This window comes from Arvicanthis niloticus, chromosome 11 (assembly GCF_011762505.2).
Source record: "Arvicanthis niloticus isolate mArvNil1 chromosome 11, mArvNil1.pat.X, whole genome shotgun sequence".
NCBI classification, from domain to species: Eukaryota; Metazoa; Chordata; class Mammalia; order Rodentia; family Muridae; genus Arvicanthis; species Arvicanthis niloticus.
In genome coordinates, this window is record NC_047668.1 from 11,414,879 (window position 1) to 11,439,764 (window position 24,886).

The window sequence follows — 24,886 nt, forward strand, 5'->3', positions numbered from 1 at the left end:
CAACTAAATAACTTTATGGGTGCAGTTGTGACCACAACATGAAGAACAGTCTTAAAGGGCCACGCAGCACTAGGAAGATTGACAACCACTGTCCTAAGGTACTAGTGTGAAGGAAAAAAGAGTGAGGCCAGTGAGTAGAGAGTGGGGGAAAATGAACAGAAGGTGGAAAACAGTAGGGAAAAAAGAGGGAGAGAGGAGGTAACTTTGACCAAAGGTTGAATGAGGAGTGGGAAATGCATTCAAATAGCCTAAAACAGTCCCAGCTCTGAGACGTCAGCAACACATGGACACCACAGACCAAACTAGCTCATGTTCTGGAGAAAAGCTTATCAAAGGAGGAAAGAAAAGAATGAATTTGTGAATCATGAAAAGGTAAAGAAGAGGGGAGACAAGGAGAACAGGACAGGACAGAGCTGGCCAGTAGCACTAGCAATGAATACTAAATAGAATAACTGTGCAGAGGGGAGAGCTGAGTGGAGGGACACTGTCTGGATGGTCTATCTTCTTGCTGCTCCAGACACAACTCCACCTATTCCTTCCATGGCTCCCAGATGCCCGTCACACCCCTGGGCAGTCTTTTGCCCAGATCTTTCATGGGTATCCTTCAAGATATTGGATTGTGAATACTGTTCTCCATGATAGGCAGTCCTTTGCAAGGCTGGGTCACAAACGCTGCACTATCTTTCTTTACAGATTTAAAGTGGAAATCTGTACCACTATTTTCTACCCATTGGGCAATCCTTTCTGGTGTCAGGTGCACTACTGGGAACCTGTATCTATGTTCTCCAAACGATGCTAGCTCCATCCAGGTTTCTGCCTCACTGAATACTGCACAGTTTCTTCCCCATAATTTAGAGGTATTCTGGTCAGGTTTTAGCATATAATAGTGACATTTGTTCTGGGTTTCCTAAGAGTGCAGTGCACTGGGGATCTGGGGCCAATATGGATTTGTTAAAATAGTTTCTCACTGTGGCCCTGTTTATTTGCTTGATTTTTTTTTTTAATGGCATCTTGTTGCTTGCTATTCAGGCAGAATGCTGGAGATTTCCATTTACAGCCGAACTGTCTCCCTTCTTCCCTCATTTTTCTTTTCCTTCCTCTCTTTAAAATGTCTGTTACTGAGAGTAGAGTAGAGAGAGAGAGAAAGAACTTCTGAAGCTGTCTGTCACCTGGTCACTTCCTGTCTCTGGGAAGGGAGAGATCCCTAGACCATACCAACTCCTCCAGGATACACTCCAGATTTTTTTTTCTGTTCTGCTTTGAAACAGTTTCTATTTTGCTTTGATATTAAACTAGAAATGTTTGGCCGTCAGCCACCTATTCTGATAATATTCATCAAACTTTCCCCAGTTTATTCTCTGGAGATTGTAGCAGACTATGCTGGCTTGTTATCTATGGACTGCAAAAATAAATCCCCAGCAGATATTTTTTTTAACAGAAGTAACAAGATAATTCTAAAATATTTTCAAATGCCCTAAAGTCATCAAAATAATTTCAAAAGGAAAGACAAATCTAGACAATTTACCTTATCCGGTTTCAAAACTTATTACAGGGCCAAGCATGATGAAACATGCCTGTGAGCCTGCCCTTGGGAGACAAAGACAGGGGTCACAGTCAGGTTAGTCCAGGCTAGATAGTGAGACCCTGTCTTAAACACAAACACAAAGAAACAAAACCCACATGACTACAGTAAACTAGGTAAGTAGAAAAGGGGTCTTGGCAAGCCACCATCCTAAGTAAATGAAGGCTGACAAACATGAATACACTATCTCCTTAAACCTATAGAGCACACAGCTGCCTCTGTAATGTCACACAGCAGACCACAGTGGCTGCTGGGAAATGAAAGAGGAGAGAGAAGGGGGGAGGGGAGGAGAGAGGGGGAAAAGGAGAGAGGGGAGAGGGAGAGGGAGGAGAGGGAGAGGGGAGAGGGAGAGGGGGAGAAAGGGAGAGGGAGGGGGGAAAGGGAGAGGGAGAGAAAGGGAGATGGAGAGGAGGAGAGGGGGAGAGGGAGAGAGGGAGAGGGGGAGAGGGAGAGGGGGAGAAAGGGAGAGGGAGAGGGGGAGAAAGGGAGAGGGAGAGGGGAAGAAGGGGAAAGGGGGAGAGGGGGAGGGGGAGAGGGAGAGAGGGGGAGAGGGAGAGAGGGGGAGAGGGAAAGAGAGGGGGAGAGGGGGAGAGGGGAGAGGGGAGAGGGGGAGAGGGGGAGAGGGAGAGAGGGAGAGGGAGAGAGTAGGTGTGGATGGCAGAGTGAGCAGAAAGGGGTTTTCTTGATTGTAGCAAGTGACTATCTGTCAGAACTCCTTAAACTGTATACCTGTGCATATTCCACAGTGGATAGACTGTACCTTTGTGCAGCTTACTGCTTATAAATCATGCCACTACTCAAAGGTGTAAACTGGAAAAGAGCAAGTTGTAAACATTTATATTTGAATGCTTAAAAAAAAAAATAAAGACTATCCCCTTAAGTTCACCTAACACAAATCTGCAAAAGGATTTACTTGTCTGAAGCCTTCGGTAACAAGTAACCCTTACAGCAAGCTCCGTAATACCTCATTTGTTCCCAAACTCAAGACCAACAGCTCTCTATTCTGAAATTAGACAGATTCCAATGCATGTTCTTACCTAATCGTGGTTAAGGCTTGTCTGAAACAAGCTGTCCTGGCTCAGGACTGCTGAGATGGTCAGCGATGACATTAATTCCCTGCACTCTGAGCTTTCCCCCTCCCCACAACTATCTAAATTTCTCACCCTCGTTTTCATCTATGCCCCTTCAATTCCGATTCCCCGAAGCCTACTCTACCTACCTCTACTGGTGTTTTTTTCTAGCTCTGCTTCAATCCAGGCTCGTTTCCCCACAGAAATTTTCCTTTAGTTCAAGCTTACAGCCTTCAGAAGCCCACTACCACTCCAGCCTCTATCACTTCTCATCGTCAGCCCTGTATTTGACAAGACTTTTGTGAAACTGGAACCCACTAAAGTGGACGAGAGAGCGGGAACAACTGACTCGGCCAATTATCAGTCTCACCAGAGTTTAAAGGAATTTACCTGCCCCCCCCCGACCCCCCCACCCCCGTCCACAGCCTCTGCTTACCTGGCCGGTTCAGGAGGTCCAGAACGTCTCCCAGCTGATGATGATGGACCAGATACCCCAGAGACTGCCAACACCCAAGGAGACCCAGGCAGGCTCTACCAACTAAATAGAAAAGAAAGGACCGGCTCCCTTGTTGCCCGGCAACAAGCCTCGCCTCGAGGAGGTTCCGGTTCCAACATTTGAGCCCCGCACATGCTCCACTCCCAACCCCTGTCACAGTGGATTGCCTAAGGCTTAGAGTTCAGAAATCAGTTCCAGGCCCTGGTTCCAGCAGCTTAAACCCTTCATGAGAGGTCTCAGTTCAATGCATGGTGGAAATGGGTCCCAAGGGACAGCCTGGTCACCCATGACCTATAACAGTTGCTTTTCTCAGAATGGCCAACCGCCCAGCTTAATGAACCATTTATAACACCTTACCTTATACAGACATGCAATCATTTGTTTTTAAAGGAGTATGTCTGCAGGGCAGTGGTGGCGCATGCCTTTAATCCCAGCACTTGGGAGGCAGAGGCAGGTGGATTTCTGAGTTCAAGGCCAGCCTGGTCTACAGCTCGTGAGTCCAGGACAGCCAGGACTACACAGAGAAACCCTGTCAAAAAAAGAAAAAATAAAGGAGTATGTCTATACTGCCTGTCAGTGTGTTGCCATGTTTCCTACCATGAGCTCAGCTCTAAAGAGATACGATCTCTGAGGCATGAGATCGAAGTTTATGGGACACACAGAATAATCTTAAATGCTGCACTATTCAGTTTTCCTGGTGTGATCTAAGAAACAATAATTGGCCTTGTCTATTAAAGTTGAACGTACACATACTTAATATCCACCAGCTCTGCTAAGTAGAGCAAGAGACACATACAGAATATAGAGATTTTTAGGAAAAGAGCAAATTGTAAACATTTATATTTGAATTTTTTTTTAAAAAAAAGTAGCCATTTTGTCTATCTGGCTAAAATCTTGAAAACAACCCAAATGTTCATCAAAAGCAAAATTCACAAAATGTGTGGTCATAAGTCATAACAGCTTATACAAAGGAAGTGGATTACGTTCCACATTGGAGGACATCAACACAGAATCTCTCACACATGCAATGTGGGGCAAAGAAGCTAGACAGAGTGCCCCATGTGGTCTGAGTCTGTTACATAGAGCTCAAATTCCAGATCAGTATAAACTATGCCACTTACGGATGCACCCTCAGTTGATGTACTACAAACAACCACAAAAAAGTAGTCTCCACAGAAGCCCATATAGTCTCTGTGCTGGCTAGTTTTATGTCTGTTTGACACACGCTAGAGTCACTGGAGATGAGAAAGGCTCAGTTGAGAAAATGCCTCCAAGAAATAGGGCTGGCTGCAGGCTGTAGGGCATTTTCTTAATTAGTGATTAATGTGGAAGGGTGGTCCTGGGTTCTATAAGAAAGAAGGCTGAACAAGCCACGATGAGCAGGCCAGTAAGCAGCATCCCTCCATGACTTCTGCATCAGCTCCTGTCCCCAGGTTCCTGCCCTGTTTGAGTTCCTGTCCTGTCTTCCTTTTATGACCAGCAGTGATGTGGAAAGAGTAAGCCAAATGAACCCTTTCCTCCCAGGTCGCCTTGGTTGTGGTGTTTCATCACAGCAATGGAATCCCTAAGACAGTAATCATCTTGGGAGTGAGAAAGTGACTTCAAATAAGTGAGCAGTACCTTAGGGAGCCTTGGGGAGAGGTGCGGTTGTACTGTTCTGGTTTTAGGCTAGTGGGTACCTCTTTGGGGTGTGTGTGTGTGTGTGTGTGTGTGTGTGTGTGTGTGATAAATAAGCTTTGTATTGTGATTTTTTTTCCGCTTACTTTTAAAGGAAGAAAAAGAAAAGACAATTCAACAGTGTGAACTGAAGTGTTTTAATTCCTGCCATTTATAAAGACTCACCAGTGCTTGTTACCCCGATACTCTCTACCAACCTGCCCACTTCAGATGCTCAAGTGACTTCAAAATCATAAAATCATCCCAGATGCTCTCTTCTAAAGATCCTTGATGAAGCTCCAGGCCCTGGAAGGAGGCTACACCAAGCTGTTAGATGCTTGGAGAGAAGAATGTTCTATCTGTTACAACTATGTGAGTCAAGCCCAGAAACAGCCTAATCACACAAGTGTTCTCTGGCATTCCCAGGACTTTGGAGAGAAACCTCCATTTCATAAAAGCAGGCTGTGTTTCTTCATCCTCACCTATAAAATGGGATAATAATTTTATCTTGCAGGTTTGTTTCACTCCCTAACAGGACACATTCAAAATGGTTGCTGAATGTTCACAAGTGGAAAGCACTCTGCAGAGAATGGCTCAGCATTCTTGAGGCTTCGTCAGACTGGTCATTTGAATCCGAATGCCCTGGGAAGGCTCCCTGGGGACAGCTTCACTGTGGGTGGAGAAGTAGCTCCTCTAGGACACCAGTAAAGCGTCTTTCTGTACTTAGCATCTTGGCTTTCATGCCACCTCCCAAGTATACGGGTGGTCAGACCGTAATCCATGGGCTAAGTACTATCACTTTCATTTAGTAAGTAAGGCATTGACATTCAAAGAGATAACGGTTTCACTGGAGGTCCTCATCTGGTTCTGTGCTAGGAAGGTCTATTCCAAGTCCACTTTTGCCAAAAGAAAGATAGACAGATAGGAGAGTTAGTTATTTTGCCATAGTTACTTTTATATTGCTAAAAAGATGTCACGATCAAGGCAACTTATAAAAGGCAGCATTTACTTAAGGGCTTGCTTACAATTTCAGAGGGGGAAACCATGACCATCATGGTAGGAAACATGACAACAGGCAGGTAGGCTGCTGGAGAAGTAGCTGAGAGTTTATATCTCATCCACAGGTTAGAGGCAGAGAGAGAGAAAGAGAGACAGAGACAGAAACAGAGGCAGACAGAGAGAGAGAGAGAGAGAGAGAGAGACACTGGGCTCCCAAATCCCAAAGCCCACTTCCAGGGACACACCTTCTGCAATTCCAGGAGACACCTCCCAAAACAATTCTATCAACTGGGGACCAAGCATTCAAATATCTGAGCCCATGGGGTCTATTCTCATTTAAACAATCACAGTAATGTTGGTTATTGATCTAAAGTCCAAAGCCATTTCATATTCATTCTGTGGTATTTCAAAGTAAAATAAATGTGGATTTATCTAAACGAGAAGGAATTTGACTCAGCAGAGCAGAAAAAAATTATTCAAGCAGGCAATGAAATTCTATCATATTACCAAATCCTTGTGACTCACCAATGTCTACCCACTAGTTCTCTTGCCGTGACTTTTGGAGTCACCTCTGGTTCATACACAGGAAGTAATGCTAACTCACGTGATGATTTGTATGTGCTTGGCCCAGCGAGTGGCACTATTAGGAGGTGTAACCTTGCTGGAGCAGGTGTGTCACTGTGGGCATGGGCTTTGAGACCCACGTCCTATCTGCCTGGAAGCCAGTCTTCTTGCTCACAACAAGCAAGCTTAAAAAGGAAAAATACAAAGGGGGCACCAGGAGGTGAAATGGAGCTGACTGTGTTCACATGTATTAAATTAAATTAAGAGAGTGGTGACCTTGGGGCAAGATCCCACCTAGCTAAATTTAGGTCCAGGCATGCTAGTACAATCCTTTAATCCCAGGAGGCAAAGGCAAGCAGTTCTCTGAGTTCAAGGCCAACCTAGAACAGAGAAAGTTCTAGGTGAAGTCCAGGCACACCTTTAATCCCAGCATTCAAGAGACAGAGAAAGTGATTAACATGTGAGGTGGGTGGGGGGTGTTGTTCCAACCCCGGCAAAGCAGCAGAACTAGGCAGTTTTGGCCATTTGGCTCTGACTTTAGAGTCCAGAATGGAAGGGACCACTGGGAAAAATTGATACTGGTCAGCTGGAGCTAAGAAATTAGGAGTGATTAAGAAGAGACCTACATCACTGAGGCAAAATCTTCTGGGAAATGTTCTCTGAGAGCACAAAGAAGCTGTCTTCCAGAGATAGCCAAGGCTACACCTCCTGCTGCAGCTGGACTTGGTACTGTGTAAGAGTCACCCAGGTGTTACTGGCTTTGAAGACATGAAGGCATCATGAAGAACAGCTGAGGCTCGGCACTGTGAGGGGTCATGGAAGGCCATTGGTGAAGGTGTAGCCCTCAGTTGCAGTTGACAGTTCAGAACTGAAGGAGTCATGCAAAGGAATCGAGGCGTGGCACGATGAAGAGAGCCTATGGGAGGTTACTGATGATGCCTAGATGCAGCAGAAGACCCCAATGTATTGGAGATGCCAGTACCATAGGATGACCACCAAGAACAGCAGTGGCAGTGGAATGGATCAACTTGAGCTTAGACTGCTACAGAGGGCAGAGCTGGAGAAGTGACACCAGCACATTGAAGGAGCCCACAATATCACTGTGGATCCCACACATTGAAACCAGAAGCTGTAACACTGAAGTTGCCTTGGAGACCCCCAAGATGTTCAAGATGCCAGAACTGTGAGCCGTCTGCTGAGAAAAGTTGCTAACAGGGCGTGGAACTAACTCAGAAGAAGAAAGATTGTTGTGGTCAACAAAGATGAAAAAGGAGCTGGAGGTCTGAAGACCACTTTGACATCAGACATGGAGATGCAGAGTTTGGAGTTTGTCCAGCTGGTTTCCAGTCTTGCTTTGGGGATTACAGTGAAGTGACTGAATGAATCTCAGAAGAGACTCTGAACTTTGGACTTTTAACATTGTTGAGACTGTGGGTTTGGCTTTTTTTGTTTTTTTGTTTGTTTGTTTGTTTGTTTGTTTTTGGTTTTTCAAGACAGGGTTTCTCTGTGTAGCCCTGGCTGTCCTGGAACTCACTCTGTATCTGTAGACAAGGCTGGCCTCGGACTCAGAAATCTGCCTGCCTCTGCCTCCTAAGTGCTGGGATTAAAGGCATGCACCACCACCGACCAGTGATTGTGGGGGTTTTAGAGGTTGGACTAACTGTACTTTTTTTTTTTTATGTCATGGCTAGATATGACCCCCATAGACTCATGTGGTTGAACAATCCTATGAGGGCCAGGGAGTGGAATATGATGGTTTGTGTATGCTTGGCCCAGAGAGTGGCATTATTAGGAAGTGTGGCCTTGTTGGAGTAGGTGTGCCACTGTGGTTATGGGCTTTGAGACCCTAATCCTAGCTGCCTGGAAGCCAAGAGGTGGAACTCTCGGCTCCTCCAGCTCCATGCCTGCCTAGACACTGCCATGTTCCTGTCTTGATGATAATGGACTGAACCTTGGAACCTGTAGCCAGCCCCAATTAAATGTTGTCCTTATAGTAGTTACCTTGGTCATGGTGTCTCTTCACAGCAGTAAAACCCTAACTAAGACAACTCATTTCCACCACATCTCAGCTTCCAGACCTCCAAAGTGCATCAACAAAAGGAAGTCCAAGTGCAGTTCTCCAGGCACAATACAAGGTTCTTCATAATTAGAGTCTGCCCAAAGTTGAAAAGATTTGGAAAATGAAGGCGTATCTTTATATTCTGCACACACACACAATTCAACTGGATGAAAGATTTTGATTTGTGCAGTGAAGACTTGTAAACATTAAGTCACAGAAACCTTGCGGTTCTAATTCTATGTAGTTAAATAAACAAAATTATGATGCAAATAAGAATCTGGTGAAAATCTATAACTTTCATGGCAGAAATGAAATCACAGATGAGTCTGTGAGGCATAGGTCAGTGACAAAGCATTTCTCTAGCAGACCCAAGTCCCTACGGTCAATTCCTAGTGCCATAAAATAATCCTGTAGATGAGACGGGGGAAGACAAGAGTCAAAGAATTCTTTGCATGACTGTGAACGGAATTAGAGAGGGTCACCCGATGTCTACAAACATTAGGGGTCAGCAGAACCCAGTGAGAGCTAAACTAAAAGGAAGGTTTCCCAGTCCAGAGAGGACAGAAGGGCAAAGCCACAGAAGTAACCATAGCCCCTCATTGGCCAAATCCAACTGGGAACCCAAAAGATAGGAAAACCACATAGCATCCTCCATTGAGGTCAGTGTCCTGGGGCAACATCCAGAAGAATCTCTGCACAAACGTTTCCTATACTGTTACCTCCCACCCCCAACCCCCATGGAAATAAATGCGTATATCCTGAGACAATTTCTGCTCCCTAAGGTTCATCCTAGATTGGCTGCCTCCAGTCTTCTCCAACAATACTGGTCACCACTCTTACTCTATGGTGATGAGTCCTTCCCTAGATCTTGAACTCTGAGGTGGTTCTAACAACAGACCTTAGCAAGCCAGCCACCTCTTCCCCAGGGTGCCTCAGAAGTCTGGCGCCTGGTCTGATCTCAGTGTTCTTAGGTAAGATAAAAATAGCAAGCATGGAGCAGAGGGAAAACTCTGAGTAAAGCGACCCATTGAAAAGAAAAGATACACGGAAGCAGGTGTACTTGGCTGAGAATTAAGGGTTTATTTTTCTTGGAGGTAGGAGCCGCCATCTAGCATTCCGTACACTGCAGTCCTCCGCCGGGCTTTGACGAGATAGTTCCGAGCATGGAAATGCGGTGGGAATTTTACTGAGTTGGAGGTCAGAACCATTCTTTTTCTGAAGGTAGGTATGTAAGACAGTTGCTTTGTAGCCTAAACATTGAGCTTAGAGAACCAATGCCCGGTTTGTGCTTAGAAAAACTAACAGCTCTCCCCAAGTAAGCTGTAAAAACAGAACCTGCATTTAACCAGAGATCAACTGCTGGAGACTTCTGTGTGCTGGCCCAGTGTCTCCAATTCACCTCCCCTAGTACCGACCAAGAAAAATTAATAAACTTTGAAGATGTGTTGTTTAAAACTTTGAAGATGTGTTTAAAATAAAAGAAATATTTTATCTGTCCCCATTCCGATCACTCAGAGAAGCAGAAGTCAAAAACTTATTAGAGCCTGCACACAGGACCCTCTTAGCCCACCCAAGCACTGTCTAAAATTTGTGTGACATTATTCATGAGAGCCCCTCCATCCACAACCGAACTCCAGCCCTTCCAAATTCCCTCAGTGGGAGGGGCTAAGCATTCATGAATCTTCACCCAGCAGATGAGTCTATGCCTGAGGAGACCCTCTTGCGATTTGTTCTTTCCACACACTGTATTGTTTTTCTTAATTAAGCTTTAGGACCCCACTAAGCCTTTTGTACACACAAGGTAATATTTATAATCTTAAGTATTTGAAGGATCCACCGTGAGTCCAGTGTTCCTGCTTCATTTCTGATGGACTTACACTCCCAGGAAGGAACCTCTTTTTTTTAGGGAATTTAAATCAAATAGTCTTAAAGACAGCAAATAAAGATACCTTGTTATAATGACATCTTGGGTTTGGGGATTTTAGAAAATATCTAAGTGGCGCTTCTCTAAATGAATTGTAAATGGTTCCTTCTAGCTCTGCCCACTGGAAGGGGAGTGGGGTGAGCCGAAAGTCAGGAGGAAAGATCAATGGTATTCTCATCTCAGTTCTCTCTAAGTTCAGGTCCTGGAGGAACCCAGCTTCTCTCCCATTGGCCCTCTTTCCTTGAAGGGGTGCCCCTGAATCTAACCCCCCATCAGGCTTTCTCCAGGGCTTTCAAGAGCCCAGGTGATGGGAAGAGCCCAGGAGGGAAGCATGCTGAGACTCCCCACTAACTGCTGTTGGCCTGGGACAACAATTTCTAGAACCCAAGGTAGCTAGAGCACAGCTCTTGAGAAATATCTTCCCCTTTCTGAAGGGGAAGCATAAATGTGTTTCACTTTCCTAGTTGAGTTCTGTTCAGTCCAGAGAGGGAGAGACATGATTTCCAAGGTATCTTCTTCCCTTCAGCCTCTTTCCCCAAAAGGTCCCTGGCAACTTGAAAGAAGAGCAAAGTCAAGGAAGATTCAGGAAACATGAAGGACCTGCTGTCCAGTTCCTACACAGGAATGCCACTGGGGTGGCTGGCAGGGATAGTCCAGGCTGGTCACCACAAACAAAATACTTGGAGGGAGAAGGAAAGGTATACTTGGATGGCAAGGCCTCCCCACCTGCTGCCCAGCCCAACTTCCTAGCCTGCTTGTGCCCTTAGAACTCTGTGAAGCTCTCTCCTACCTTTGTATCTTCGGTTTTGCTCTGCTTTCAGATGCTATGGGGTGAACTTTAATATGCCCATTTTGACAACTGGGAAAACTGAGGCTCAGAGAGAGCCAGCCTCCTGCAGAATCTACATTAGAATTTATGTCTGATTCCAGCCTTTGGTCTCTCTCTTGTTTCAGTTGCTACCTTTGATGATAGTGACAGTGAAAAGTGAAAAGCAGAAGACATTTTGCTAGGAATTTACCAGAAGACAGGGACCACAAAGCTAAATATTCAGCAGGAAGGAGGAAAATCTTCAGGTACCAGTGCTTCTAGGACTTCTCTTCTCATACAGGTGCTCTTCATCAACCTACTTCGCCCCGCCCACAACAGTTGGTCCCTCCCACGTTCACAAAGGCCCTCATTCCTGGAATAGGAACTGGTCTGGCTTTGTCACACCAGTCCTCAAGGCTTTGTTCCCTGCCAGGCACTGCCAAATCCGGGCACTGTGACCCAGAGCCTCATTTGGAGGAGGACAAATGTGTCTGTCTGCATCCCAGCAGACTTGAGATAGCAGCAGGGTGCTCAGATCCAGACTTCACCCCTGCACGTGTTCAGACATCAGCCGGAATCTTCAGGCACACGCTCTAGCCCTCAGTTCTTCCCTGGTCTCTTTCCTGCCTCATCCCCATTCCAGCACCTGCAGGGGTTTTAGAAGCCCCAGCTCCAGTGTAAACTGACCTTCAACCCCATCACTGGGCTTATTTATTGAAACCATTTCTCTCGGCAGGGGGTTTTGGGGTGGTCATGAGGAGGTCAGAGGGAATCCAAGATTCACAATAGAAGGTATTTCTTTCTCCTCCTCCTCCTCCTCCTCCTCCTCCTCCTCCTCCTCCTCCTCCTCCTCCTCCTCCTCCTCCTCCTCCTCTTCTTCTTCTTTTAGCTTGGTGAGAGGAGGGGAAGTGGGTAAGCTGAGTACAACCAGCAAACTGACTGCATCTTCCAAAGCATTTGCAGATAAAAACAACTTTACATCAGACCTGCTAGACCCCATCAGTGTATAGTGACTCTGGCTCTGCCTGAGCTTCAAGCAGCTCTTCCTTGAATGAGTGTCACAGATACCAAGAGGGGACACGGAAAGCCAGATGTGTCCAGGGGAGTGGCAGGACCCTCAGAAGAGGAGACGGAACCATACTCTCATCATGACTCCCCAGATGCCTATTTGCATGGCAAATAAAATTTGGTGTGGAAAAAGTAAGTTGAGGACTCTCTGGCTGGTGCATTATAACACACCACAGGTTTTAGATTGGTGTTTCTTTAAGAAAAGTCATCACGGGACTCAAGGAAGATGGATAGAACACAATACTTTGTATTCTAGGGGTGGAGGGAGTGTGGAGGCCAATGTCTGATAATGCCTACTCCCTCTACCAAGGCCCACTGAGAAAAAGGAACTAGGGAGGGATCTTGAAGGTGACTGTCACTAAGCAAACTTAGTTAGGCAGCCTTAGGGCCCCAGGCACCAGCCAGTGCAGGGTGGGACCCAGCAGGGAGCAAGCAAGCTCTACACCTTGTGTGACCTCAACCTCAGAGGTCTGTTCTGCTTTCTTTATTTGCCAGTTTAAACACATTATTTAAACCCCGACATTTTCCTGTACTGTTCTGGGTAAAACGTTTTTGCTTGATGGGAAATTGATGGGGTTAACTTTTAATCAGTATCTTCTATTGGTATACGCTGTTGCCACCGCCTTTTCACAGTGAGGAAATGTGAAATATTTGTTTGGGCCATACATTGACCAACCTGTATCAGCTATGATTCTATCCATGTCCAGAGAGCTAGACAAGGGAACAGTTTGATATTGCCTGATGGTTTATTTTGAGACCCAGATTCGAGAGGCTTGAAGCTAGAGGTCTGAGGCTTTCCCTCTGACCATTCTGGATCTCTTTTCCAAATTCAGGAATCTCTCCCTGCCTGAAGCCAGCCAGGCCTAGTCAATTCTGCTCCAAGATCTACTCAGAAGAAGTTCTGGGAGCTACTTGTGACCATTAGCGGAAACAAACAAGAGAGAATGGGGTTAGGGCAATCTGTTGTACAGGAATGTTAAGGGCATAGCAGGTCCCTGTAGCAAGACTATGAAGCTAGAGGCTTAATCCTCCGTAAGTTGGGGGAAATCTAAGTTCTCACTCTGGGGAGCTGCTTTGGGCTTGCTACCACTCCTAATGTCCAACAGTGGGCAAACATTTCCTTACTCTTAACCAGGAACACCGTGGAACCCAAATCACACTATTTGGGAAGTACTGGCAGTCCCTGAGATCTCACTAGTATCTCACGGTAAGCCAATGGCTCCAAGGACAACTCTACCTGTTCAGAAACAAGTTGAACTGAAAAAAGCAAGATGAGCCTAGGCCTTGCTCTGTGACCCATAATAAAAAAAAAAAAAAAAAAACCTAAAAGTCCAAATATCTATCTGTCCCCATGATAAACATCTGGCTCCAGTATAGCTACTGGAGACAGCAGAAACTGCAAACCCAAATTGTCCACCAACAATATTTTTTTTTGACAAAGAATAAAACCTCCCCTACTTGTGTCTGTAATTTAGTCTCAAAATTAGCTGGGTGGAGGGGTGGGGTGGTAAGACACGAATACAATGGGAAAATGAAATGCTTTTTATTGTTTTTGTAAATGAATGATATGATTTAGTTGATCGTTTCAAAATCATCAGTTATATAGAACTATGTAAATGTGAGGATAATCACATTTGAATAAGCAAAGTTAAACCACCAGAGGGTACTGAAGGATGTGGGAAAGCTGCTGGGTGTGTGGAAAGGGGGGGGGGGAGGCTCCTGTGGATTGGAAGGGCTGGGTGGCCAGCAGAGGAAGCTAAAGACTTGGCTGCTTTCCGCCCTAAGGAAGGATTCCACTTAAGCTGCAACCCTCGACGCAAAAGGTGAAATTCATTGACTTTTCGGAGACCTCAGCTTCTGTGGCTGGGTCCCCTTAGCGTGGACTGGACTGTTGTCCCCGTGAAGGGTCAAGCCCCGACCAAACACTTGGGTAGCAGGTGGAAAACGCCCTCCCTCAAAGGGATCTCAAAACCCTCCGTTCAGTCTGTGGCACACAGACTGCCTCCTTGGCCCTTTTTCTGTTCTCGGAAACAAACAAACAAAAAACCTTTATTTTCCAGCTCTTTCCGTGAAACGATCTTTGTCCATCTTGCTTCAGAACCCTCTTGGGTTTTAATTAGAGGAATACTATGGCCGATGTACCCCACCTATCCCCGCTCTTGAGCTTAGGAAAGAGGCACTGACTGAGCAAATCTTCCAACTAGCTCAGATGATAGAAGTTGTAGCTTACTTTCAGGACAAGCATCTCAAGAGGACTGTGGGACTCCAGATGCGGCCCGGGGATGGGGGAGGTGCAGGAGAGGAACGGTGAGCGCTCCTGGAGGGATGGAGGTAATATTTTTCTCCAGGGAAGATGGGAGACTTAATTTTTCCTTCCAAGGCTGTGAATTGCCCAGAGAGGCAAGTAGTTCTTCCCAACATTTCTCATTTGAATACATGAAAATGTGAGTTGATCTTGGCAAGGTGACGCTCTCTCACGCCTGACTGACGGTTTTGTCGCCCGCGGGGCGAGGCCAGGTGGGGAGCAGCTCCGGCTTGGACATCCGGCTGCGGACGAGCCTGGATCACGGACTCCCGGGACTTTGTGAAACCTGGCGGCAGCTCAAGGAACGAGAGAACAACAAACTCAATGCCTGTTTTTGTTCGTTTTTTAACAAAATAACCGAAAGCCCTGAATGTGCATATGTGTGGCACAAAAGCACACCTGAATAGGTGTGCGGGCCCAGAACAGTAGATGATTTGGCCTGTCAGGTGGCTCCAGGGCTCTCACCTACTGGAGACTGGACTTCTTGCAGGCGGTGAACCGATTTCTTAATGAAGATTTAATGGCAGAAAAAAAGAGTAAAAAGATTGTGTGAGGGCAGAACCGAAAAAGGAACAGCGAAAGAGCAGGAACCCGAACGCTTGCCCTGAGTTGGTATCAGGCTGGTTTGGCTAGTAGTGGCGCCTGCTGGTTAAGGCCGCCCGCCGGGACACGGGTGACCAGAGCTGGCTGCACCCTGGGCAAGCACCCGAGCTACCTCCCCAGACTTGCGCACCTCGAACCCTCAGGGCGCCGCACAGCAAGTGCCAAGGGGATGCTTCCAGCGCAGCCCTCTGGGTGCAGCCTTAAGCTGGTCTCAGTCTGAGCTGGCTTTGAACCCAGTTAAAGACCACAGGTCTTAGTTGCTTCGAGTCTAATTCTCCCCGCGGGAGGAGGACTTAAGCTTCTTATCTGGTGAGGGGTGGGGCCCAGCGGAGGAACTCGGACCACCCGGAACCCAGCGTGACTGGAGCCACAGCGGCCTTGACCTGGCCACAGCCCTGAGATGGGAGGTAGAGTCGGTGAGGAAAGGGGGGCAGACTAGGGAGATCCAGGTGGGGAGCTCTCTAGAGACTCCAGCGGGCACTACAGGGGAGGTCCAGGCTCCAAGTCCTACTCCCTGTCCGCGTCTTAGGTCAGCTACACAGCGAAGGTCACTAGCATCAGAAGAGGCACCATCTGGTCTCAGGATCCTATGGCCTTTTATCCCCCTTTCATGCCACTTCTTCCGTGTCCTTCTGTCCTGTGATTACCTGCGGGATTCCCAGATCACTCTGGGAAGGGTAGGCTAAGGCAGAGTCAGACAGGGGATCTTGTGCTACCGGTGGAGCATTGAGCAAATCCTAAGGCCATAGCTAGATCACCTTCCGGGAATGACAGAGCCTCTTCCTCTGTTGAAACTGACTCAATATACCAGCGCAGCCCACCTTCCCGACTGCCCTGGCTTCCTCGACTTACTTTAGGCTTTAGGCTACCTGGAGCGCCCAAGGCTGTGGCTGAGTATCCTGACCCTGGCAAGTTCGGCCTGGGCATCGCAGAGACCACGTGGCTCCCTTCTCTTGAGTTCTCTCAGTTCTCTCAGTCCCTCCCAGCGCCGCCCCCAACCCCTCCCCCCCAGCTGAAGGCAGGTTTAATTGCCCTGTTTTACTATGGGGCCTACTGGTGGAAAAATGCTAGATGCGTACCTGGTTTAAGATGCTTGGAACGCTTTATCTGGGTACCAACTAGCCAGAAAGCGGAGGCAATAGCCCTTCACTCACCCTCTACCCCCCGCCCCCGCTACCGGAGGTGGGGGATGTGCCAAGTCAATGATTTAGAAAGAAGTGACCCCTTTCACTTTTAAACCTGGGGGAAACTGGCCTGTTGGTACACTAAACAACTTCACCAGCTGAATTTGTTAGGTGTCCACAAAAGTCTTCACTGACTGCAGAGAAGTAACCGAAGTACTGCTTTTCCCTTTTCGTGGCTTCAGTCAACTCAGAATCAAAACCCCCAGCTGACTGCCTAGCGCCTTCCTCGGTTCAATCCAGTCTAGCCCGGCGGTGTTGCGGGAACGTACACACAGGAGGGGCTGTGTTGTTGGGCCACAGACCCAAGAACACCGGGATCAAGGCTTTAAAGCCAGCAGAACCCATTCTGTACCACCACTGTCGGATTTGGGCGATGCTTTTGAGAAACTTCAATGTAGTCTCACGCTATGAATGGCCCCCTTCGCCTTTTAAGTAGATTTGAAAGGGGGGCAAAGTAGATTTGGAAAACGGGCTGAAAGGACATGTGATATTTTAATTAACTCCTTCCACGTGACAGGCCCCCCCCCCAAAAGTCGTCAACTTGTTATACACTATATATAGCCATTTCTAAGTTGTTACTACCCACAGGAAACGTCCAAGTCCTGTTAGCTGCTGTAGAAAAGCCAAGAGAGCATCAGAGAATCAGAGAAGGAACAAGGAAGCGTCTTAGCCCTGGAAGTCCCCAGGACCAGACTGACGAAGCTAAGCATCGCTGTGCTTTACAAATGAAACGGAGATCCTGCTGTAGGTGGGAACTTTGCAAAAAAGAATTCGTTTCTGACATAGATCCACAGGTACATTTACACAGCCGATGGGAGTGACTTCTAGTCACGGGGGCAAATTGCAGTTGGGGAGGGTTGTCTGCTCTGCTGTGTTCCAGGAGGATTTAATTTCACTCTCATTCTTTTGCTTATAATGTGATGTACACACACACACACACACACACACACACACACTTTCTGTTCAAAAAGGAATTGTAATCCAATGCTTTTATCTTTTTTATTTCCTTAACTACACATCTTCACTTTCTCTGCTCTCCTGCTGATCTTAGAGATTTATTTGGTTCAAGGATTTAACCTGATTCTCTTGCCAGATTTCAAGGAAGAAAGATTTAAAAGAACAAAGCACGGGGTGGAGTGGGGGGTATCTATTTGGAAGACAAGTAAAAACACATTCCTTCAAATGAGATTAATTACCTTTTTTTAAAAAAAAGATTTGCAAAACAAGAATATTTTAGTCTCTTGGTGACTTTAACGTTTATTTTATTGCTTCTAAAGGAAGTCTAGTACACCTACAGGCTGGAGCAGCACTCACAGGGAGGGTCACAAGGTCACATTTACTTCGAAATGTGGGTATTATTCGTTCACAAACACTTCCAGTCACTTGGAAGTAGGCACCTGCTCCAAACCTATCACAAACTGTAGCCTAATCGCTTTGGTTAGTCTCTTTCCGCTGGATACCAGGACAAGCCACTACCTGGGAAGAACTGGAAGGGAGCGAGAGACTTTGAGTGGAGGAGAATTTTCCGCAGTCGCCAGAACCTTGGATATACCCTAGCCGGCTTTTCCAGCTTAGAAACGACCAGGCACGCCCGGCGGTGGTGGCGCACGCCTTTAATCCCAGCACTTGGGAGGCAGAGGCAGGCGGATTTCTGAGTTCGAGGCCGGCCTGGTCTACAGAGTGAGTTTCAGGACAGCCAGGGCTACACAGAGAGACCCTGTCTCGAAAATACACACACACAAAAAAAAGAAAGAAAGAAAGAAAGAAAGAAAGAAAGAAAGAAAGAAAGAAAGAAAGAAAGAGAAAAGAAGAGAAGAGAAGAGAAGAGAAGAGAAGAGAAGAGAAGAGAAGAGAAGAGAAGAGAAAAGAAAAGAAAAGAAAAGAAAAGAAACGACCAGGCACTACTGTGGACTGACTCTAGCTTCAGGCTGGCTCCTCGTTTAGATTGGCAGATGCGTTCCAGCACCCAGGCCCATACACTCCCAGTTTATGCTGGTGTTTAGGGAGATGTCCCCTCCCCCTGACCTTTCTCTATCAGAAACCAGACGGTCGCCTCCAGCTCGGTCCCGGAGGCTGCATAGGGGGGGAGGAGGAGGAGCCCGTCAGAGAGAGGCAGGCTTGACTAGGATCCGCCTGCCTTATCACAGAAACATCTGCGCTCAGTTTCTTCCTCTTTCTGATCGCTGCGGATGACAAGGGGAGTGGAGTGGACTGAGGCGGAAAAAAAAAAAGTTATGTCATAAAAATATAAAACGGTGCCGTGACTCACCTGCTCTTAGCCGCAGGTACGAGTTTCGTGGCAGCGCCTCCGGTCTGCTAGCCAGGAGCCCAGGTCGGCCTAACGTCACTCTGCTCGGCTGACTCAGAAGACTGGGTTTCTAGTGACGAGGCAAAAGTGGGGCTTTTCCCCTTTCCAAGCTCGAAGCCCGGGAAGTGGGGGTGGTCTCCCAGGGTTAAACTTTGGGTCAAGAATCGGGATGGGGGATAGCAGAGGAGCCGGGTGGACCAAGGGTGGTGAGCACCTCTAGGAGAGAAGTCGGGGTCATTCAGCGAGCACGATCCTTGCGCTGGGGCTCTGACGCCACCACCCCGGTCCTTCTCCGGCAGCACAGCTCGGGTCTATAGCCCTGGCCTGTTCTCCAGGCACCGCCTATTTTTCTTTTTCTTTTTTCGTTTTCTTTCTTTCTTTCTTTTTTTTTTTTTTTTCCTTTTCCAAAGAGGGGTCACACACACACACACCCGCCCCATTTTCCTCTTTCCCTAGCCGCGAGGCTTAAACCAATTACATTGCTTTGTAAACAGAGCGAGGGCCAGGTTTGGGGGAGGGGGATGGCGGGAGGGGCGCGGGGGGCGCGCGGCGCTGGCGCGGCGGAGCGGGAGGCGCGGCGGCTGGACTGGCGGGCGGCCGCCTCACAGGTGCACCTCCGGCTTTGTAGGTGCGAGCGTCTTTGTGCGGCGGACAAATGGGGAGAGGACGAGGAGGTGGGCACTCCGGCGACGTAAGATCCACATCAGCTCAACTGCACTCGCTTCGCACAGGCCGCCCGCTCACTTCCCGCGGAGGCGCTGCCGGGCGCCGCGCTCCGCGGCCGCCTCCCGTCCCCGGCGCTGCCCCCTCCCGCCGCGCCGCCGCCGCGCACGCCGCGCCCCGCAGCGCCCGGCTTCCTCCTCGCCCGGGTGGCGCTGGGCCCTCGAGCGCTCCGGTGACTGCAGCGCCACCGCGCCCCTCCCCCGCCCCGAGCAGCGCACCCGCCCGTCGCTCCGCACAGGGTTGGATGGTTGTGTCGGCCAGGGTGGCTCCAGGATGTTAGGGACTGTGAAGATGGAAGGGCATGAGAGCAACGACTGGAACAGCTACTACGCGGACACGCAGGAGGTGAGCGGCGGGGAGGCGGCGGGCCGTCCCCAGAGTCGGTGTCCGGAGAGACCCGGGCGAGGTGGGCTCCTGCCGGGACTGGGGCGGGCGGGGTGGGGGCGGCTCGCCCGAGGCGCGGCTCCCAGTGTGGCCCCCACCCGGCCTCTCTGCCAGCCCTCTGCCCGCTGGGTCGTGGCGCTTGCAACGGGCGGAGAGTTTTAGGAAACTCTGGGCTTTGAAAACACCGGCTCCGGGAAGCACTCGTCTTTGCCCGGTGGAGAGCGGGAGCCGGAGCCCGGCCCCGGGAGCCACGGGTTGGCCGGCGGGCTCTGGTTTGAGTTAAGAGCAACTAAGAGAGTTGGTGCTTGTTTACGGGGCGGCCTCTCGGTCACGCCGCCACTTAATTAGCCGACGTCTTTGGATAAAAATGATCTGCCGCAGAAGTTGGAGTTTTTCCGTCATGAGTGATTTCTACATTTTATAAAACTTATTCTTCAAAAGCCGTTTGTAGAAAAGTGTATAGTCGTTCGTCTCTAGGGCCGCGGGGTGGCGCTAGTGCGAACAGAATGTTTTTCCAGAACTCGGGGCCAAGAACCTGTTTCTCTTCATTGTCCCCTTGGTGGCATGTTCACTGGGTTTATTTTACATTGTGCACAAAAGCATTGCGAGGAAAATCAGGTACAGGCAGGGCCACTACCTATTAAAAGTACTTTTCTAGAAACAGCTGCGGATTACCTTCAAAAGTGTAATTACCGTTATCGAAAGCACTTACTGAGAAAGCCTCTTGCGAGATCTTGGAGAGAGAGCTAGAAATAAATCCCAAAGTACTTTAAGATCTATACAGAATCCGAAAAGACCTTCATGACGATTTATGTATTCGTTTCTGTGTTTCGTTGGGAACCATATCTTTTTGAGTCTTCTTCTTGAAATCTAGCCATCTCTTATGTTTTCAAACGGAGTTACATTTGCTGATGAACATAAATTTAAGGACCTCAATATTGTCTGTTAGATTACCGAATAGGCAGTTATATGTCAGGAGTCTGTGTTTTTTAAACTACCTAGTTATTCTCTCGATTGCAATTGATGGAGATTTCGCTTGCTGGTGATTTGAGTAGGAGCTCGGACCGCTTTGGGGGGGGGGGGGGTTAATTTTGATGCAGTCACCTCGGCCCACCAGAGAAGACCCCTATGGAAAGAGCTTTCTTACATCTCAAAGCTGAGCATTAGAAAGCAGAATAGCATTAACAGAGAGTAAGTGGAGTTTCGCTTGGGAATTTGAAATTGTTCCGAACTACTCTACTCGTGTAGTTTCAAAGCCTGGGCTTTGATGTGAACAACAGCAACGATCAGTTACAGGGTGTGTGTGTGTGTGTGTGTGTGTGTGTGTGTGTGTGTGTGTGTGTGTGTGTAAATTGTGTTACCAAAGTTTTCAGTTGCCAGAGGACTACAAGCAGGTAACAGAATTAATGCGAGGTTTTGTATAGCGTGAAGAGCGGTACATGTAAAGTCACGCTAAAGTTAATTATATGCGCCGAGCTGTTCTGGTGTGCATCTTACTTTTTCATTTTATTTTTTTTCCAGAACTTTATTTAACTGATAAGTTTGCTTCCTTTAAAATATTATCCTTGTTACAAGTAGATGGAAAGCATTACTTCTAAATATAATAACAGAAAGGCATCTTTTGGCACCAACTCTTAAGACAAAGCCAGTTGCTGGGAGATGAGTAATTGGGGGGGGGGTCATATTGGCAAATAGGCCAATATGGCTGGGAGTTTAACAGCTGCCAGCACGGTGCATCCCGCTGTGCGATCAGCGGTGCAGGGTGGGCGCCTAGCTGGTGCCTAGTTGATCACCCAAGCAGGCCTGTGTGGAACCTACATCCCTGGTGGGGTGAAGTGAAGAAGTAAGAGCTCAGACATAAATCCTATTTTCGGAATTTCAAAATTGACCTGGCCAAAAGGCAAATTATCTAGGCTGGTCTGGGGTGGATACTTGGATATAGTCTGTCGTGGATGAAATGAAGGGACCTTAGAAGCCAGCCCCTGATCCAAGCTTGTAAGGCGATTATGCATCTTCCCGGGGACATATTTTCTTTGAGCATTAATCTTTCCTGCTTGCAGCGCTAGGACTCCCCCCCCCCCCCGCCCCGCAGTGTAAGCCATCTTTGCGTGGTCAGGAAAGGGCACCTAACACTTTGCCCTGGCTGGGGAGTTCCGGAGTTTTGCAGAAACGCTGTTAGCTAGCCCCGGGCTCAGCCCTGGCCAGCCAAACTCTGGGGCACACTACTAACCCCGCCCTTCGGGGCCTCTTTCCTCGTTGTCTCCGCTCCAGGCCTACTCCTCTGTCCCGGTCAGCAACATGAACTCCGGCCTGGGCTCCATGAACTCCATGAACACCTACATGACCATGAACACCATGACCACGAGCGGCAACATGACTCCGGCTTCCTTCAACATGTCCTATGCCAACCCGGGCTTAGGGGCCGGCCTCAGTCCCGGGGCTGTGGCCGGCATGCCCGGAGGCTCTGCAGGAGCTATGAACAGCATGACTGCGGCGGGCGTCACGGCCATGGGTGCGGCACTGAGCCCGGGAGGCATGGGCTCCATGGGCGCGCAGCCCGCGGCCTCCATGAACGGCCTGGGTCCCTACGCTGCCGCCATGAACCCGTGCATGAGCCCCATGGCGTACGCGCCGTCCAACCTGGGCCGCAGCCGCGCGGGGGGCGGCGGCGACGCCAAGACTTTCAAGCGCAGCTACCCTCACGCCAAGCCGCCCTACTCCTACATCTCGCTCATCACCATGGCCATCCAGCAGGCGCCCAGCAAGATGCTCACGCTGAGCGAGATCTACCAGTGGATCATGGACCTCTTCCCCTATTACCGCCAGAACCAGCAGCGCTGGCAGAACTCCATCCGCCACTCGCTGTCTTTTAACGACTGTTTCGTCAAGGTGGCGCGATCCCCGGACAAGCCGGGCAAGGGCTCCTACTGGACGCTGCACCCGGACTCCGGCAACATGTTCGAGAACGGCTGCTACTTGCGCCGTCAAAAGCGCTTCAAGTGTGAGAAGCAGCCAGGGGCCGGAGGTGGGAGCGGGGGCGGCAGCTCCAAGGGGGTCCCAGAAAGCCGCAAGGACCCCTCAGGCCCGGGTAACCCCAGCGCCGAGTCACCCCTTCACCGGGGTGTGCACGGAAAGGCTAGCCAGCTAGAGGGCGCGCCGGCCCCCGGGCCCGCCGCCAGCCCCCAGACTCTGGACCACAGTGGGGCCACGGCGACAGGGGGCGCTTCGGAGTTGAAGTCTCCAGCGTCTTCATCTGCGCCCCCCATAAGCTCCGGGCCAGGGGCGCTGGCATCTGTACCCCCCTCTCACCCGGCGCACGGCCTGGCACCCCACGAATCTCAGCTGCACCTGAAAGGGGACCCCCACTACTCCTTTAACCACCCCTTCTCCATCAACAACCTCATGTCCTCCTCTGAGCAGCAGCACAAGCTGGACTTCAAGGCATATGAGCAGGCACTGCAGTACTCTCCTTATGGCGCTACCTTGCCCGCCAGTCTGCCCCTTGGCAGCGCCTCAGTGGCCACGAGGAGCCCCATCGAGCCCTCAGCCCTGGAACCGGCCTACTACCAAGGTGTGTATTCCAGACCCGTGCTAAATACTTCCTAGCTCCCAGAACTGAGAGTTTGTCTACATATAGCCAACCTGGTAGCAGGAGAGGAAAACCAACAGCAAATAAACAAAACCACACACACACACACACACACACACACACACACACCAACCGCATAGTAAAATTCCAAATAGTTTTATTTTTCATGCACAATTTTCCCCAGCTCAAAGGACTGTTACTTTATTACTGTATTCAACACTCATTGTGTGTATTACTACAAATACTACCGACTCCATACCAACAATTTTTTCCGGCAGCGTTTAATGATCCATAAATGTATATACAGAAAATCGCCCTCCCCTTTCCCCCTTTCACTCCTTCCCCTGTGGACACATTCTAGTCCGTGCAGGGCTTATTTAAAAAGAAGTTGGTCAAGTCTGTAAAATATTTGTTCGTGCTTTTTTGTTGTTGTTGTTGCTGCCCCTTCCTTAGGCCCACCACACGAGTTTACAGGTCTGTGGCAATACTCTTAACTCAGTAAAGACGGAAGTGGTGAGGAAAACAAGCAGACAGTAGGGGCTCTTGAGAGTATTGAAAGGTAGTGCTGCCATTATGCAGGAAGGGTATAAACCAGTTAGTACATCAGAGCCATTTGTTTTCAGTTTACATTTCGGATGCATTCACATAGCGGACGTCTTTAAATGAAATGCATATATATGTCTATGGACTTAATATCGCGCCCAGATATGAAGACCTTGTTCACTTTTGCATAACACGTAGAGGTAATCGCTAGGTGATAGACGTGCTACATTTTCAAAAATTGCCTGACCGAGTTACAAGGACGCCTCTCCACACTTGTCCTCTCTACCCACCTACCCTGGAAATCCAGTTCTTCAGGAACTGCCTCCCTCCCTGATTCTGCTCCTTGCTTTGCAGAGAGCCATCATGGTCATGTCATTCTGAGGTCACATGTATAAAATTAGCTTTTGTGTATGTATACCATTGAAAGGATCCCCCCAACCCCAGGGGGAAAGGAAGTATCATACATTTGAGGAGAGAGAAGTTATAAGAAATGCATTTCAAAATTTGGTCCAGAGTTCCAAAATCCCAATTGTGGCCATTTTAGTTATTGCCATCCTATTCTTGGTTCATCCAGTGTTAATGCACTTTCCACAGTTGGACGTGGTGTTAGTTTTAGACGAACGGGTTTCATTATTATTCCTCTTTGCCTTCTCAATGTTAATTTATTGCATGGTCTATTCCTTTTCTTTACAGCCGAAATTGCTTTAAGTGATGGTTAAAATGACAAGTTAAAATGTTAATTTTTATTGATGTGATTTGTAATTAAGATATTTTGATTTCAGTAACAAAAATAATACAAGATTTTAATCTGTGGAATATGTTCCTGATCATTTGCAGTTAAGGAATTTAAATAAATCACATGTTAACGACAATGAATTTCTGGTTTTCTCTTTCACTCGAAATCCAAAATAGATCTTTAATTAGAATCCAAAATAGGTCTTCTGAATATTTTTCAAATTCTGAAATTTAATATCAAAGAAAAACGGGTATAAATAAATTAAAATGGTTTCATTTACAACGT

General features: G+C 48.2%; 2 protein-coding genes across 6 annotated transcripts in view; one reads left to right on the top strand and one right to left on the bottom strand.

The window, feature by feature from the left end:
* Positions 1–19,051, bottom strand: part of Ttc6 (tetratricopeptide repeat domain 6) — a 204,124-nt gene extending 185,073 nt beyond the window's left edge. The window contains exon 1 of one of the 2 annotated variants that reach the window (XM_076941850.1): positions 18,588–19,051. The gene's annotated coding sequence lies outside the window, so the exon portion shown is untranslated. Of the gene's footprint in view, positions 1–3,088; positions 3,221–18,587 lie in introns of those variants that run through there. The other variant, XM_034514438.2, reaches the window with a different exon arrangement.
* The window catches only part of Foxa1 (forkhead box A1), an 80,711-nt gene continuing 74,287 nt past the window's right edge, over positions 18,463–24,886 (top strand). For 2 of the 4 annotated variants that reach the window (XM_076941852.1, XM_076941853.1), the window contains exons 1-2: positions 19,486–19,694; positions 22,005–23,304. In XM_076941852.1, coding sequence (XP_076797967.1) covers positions 19,623–19,694; positions 22,005–23,304 — 1,372 coding nt within the window. In that variant the 5' untranslated portion in view covers positions 19,486–19,622. Of the gene's footprint in view, positions 18,604–19,254; positions 19,695–22,004; positions 24,742–24,886 lie in introns of those variants that run through there. The other 2 variants (XM_076941851.1, XM_034514383.2) reach the window with 2 other exon arrangements.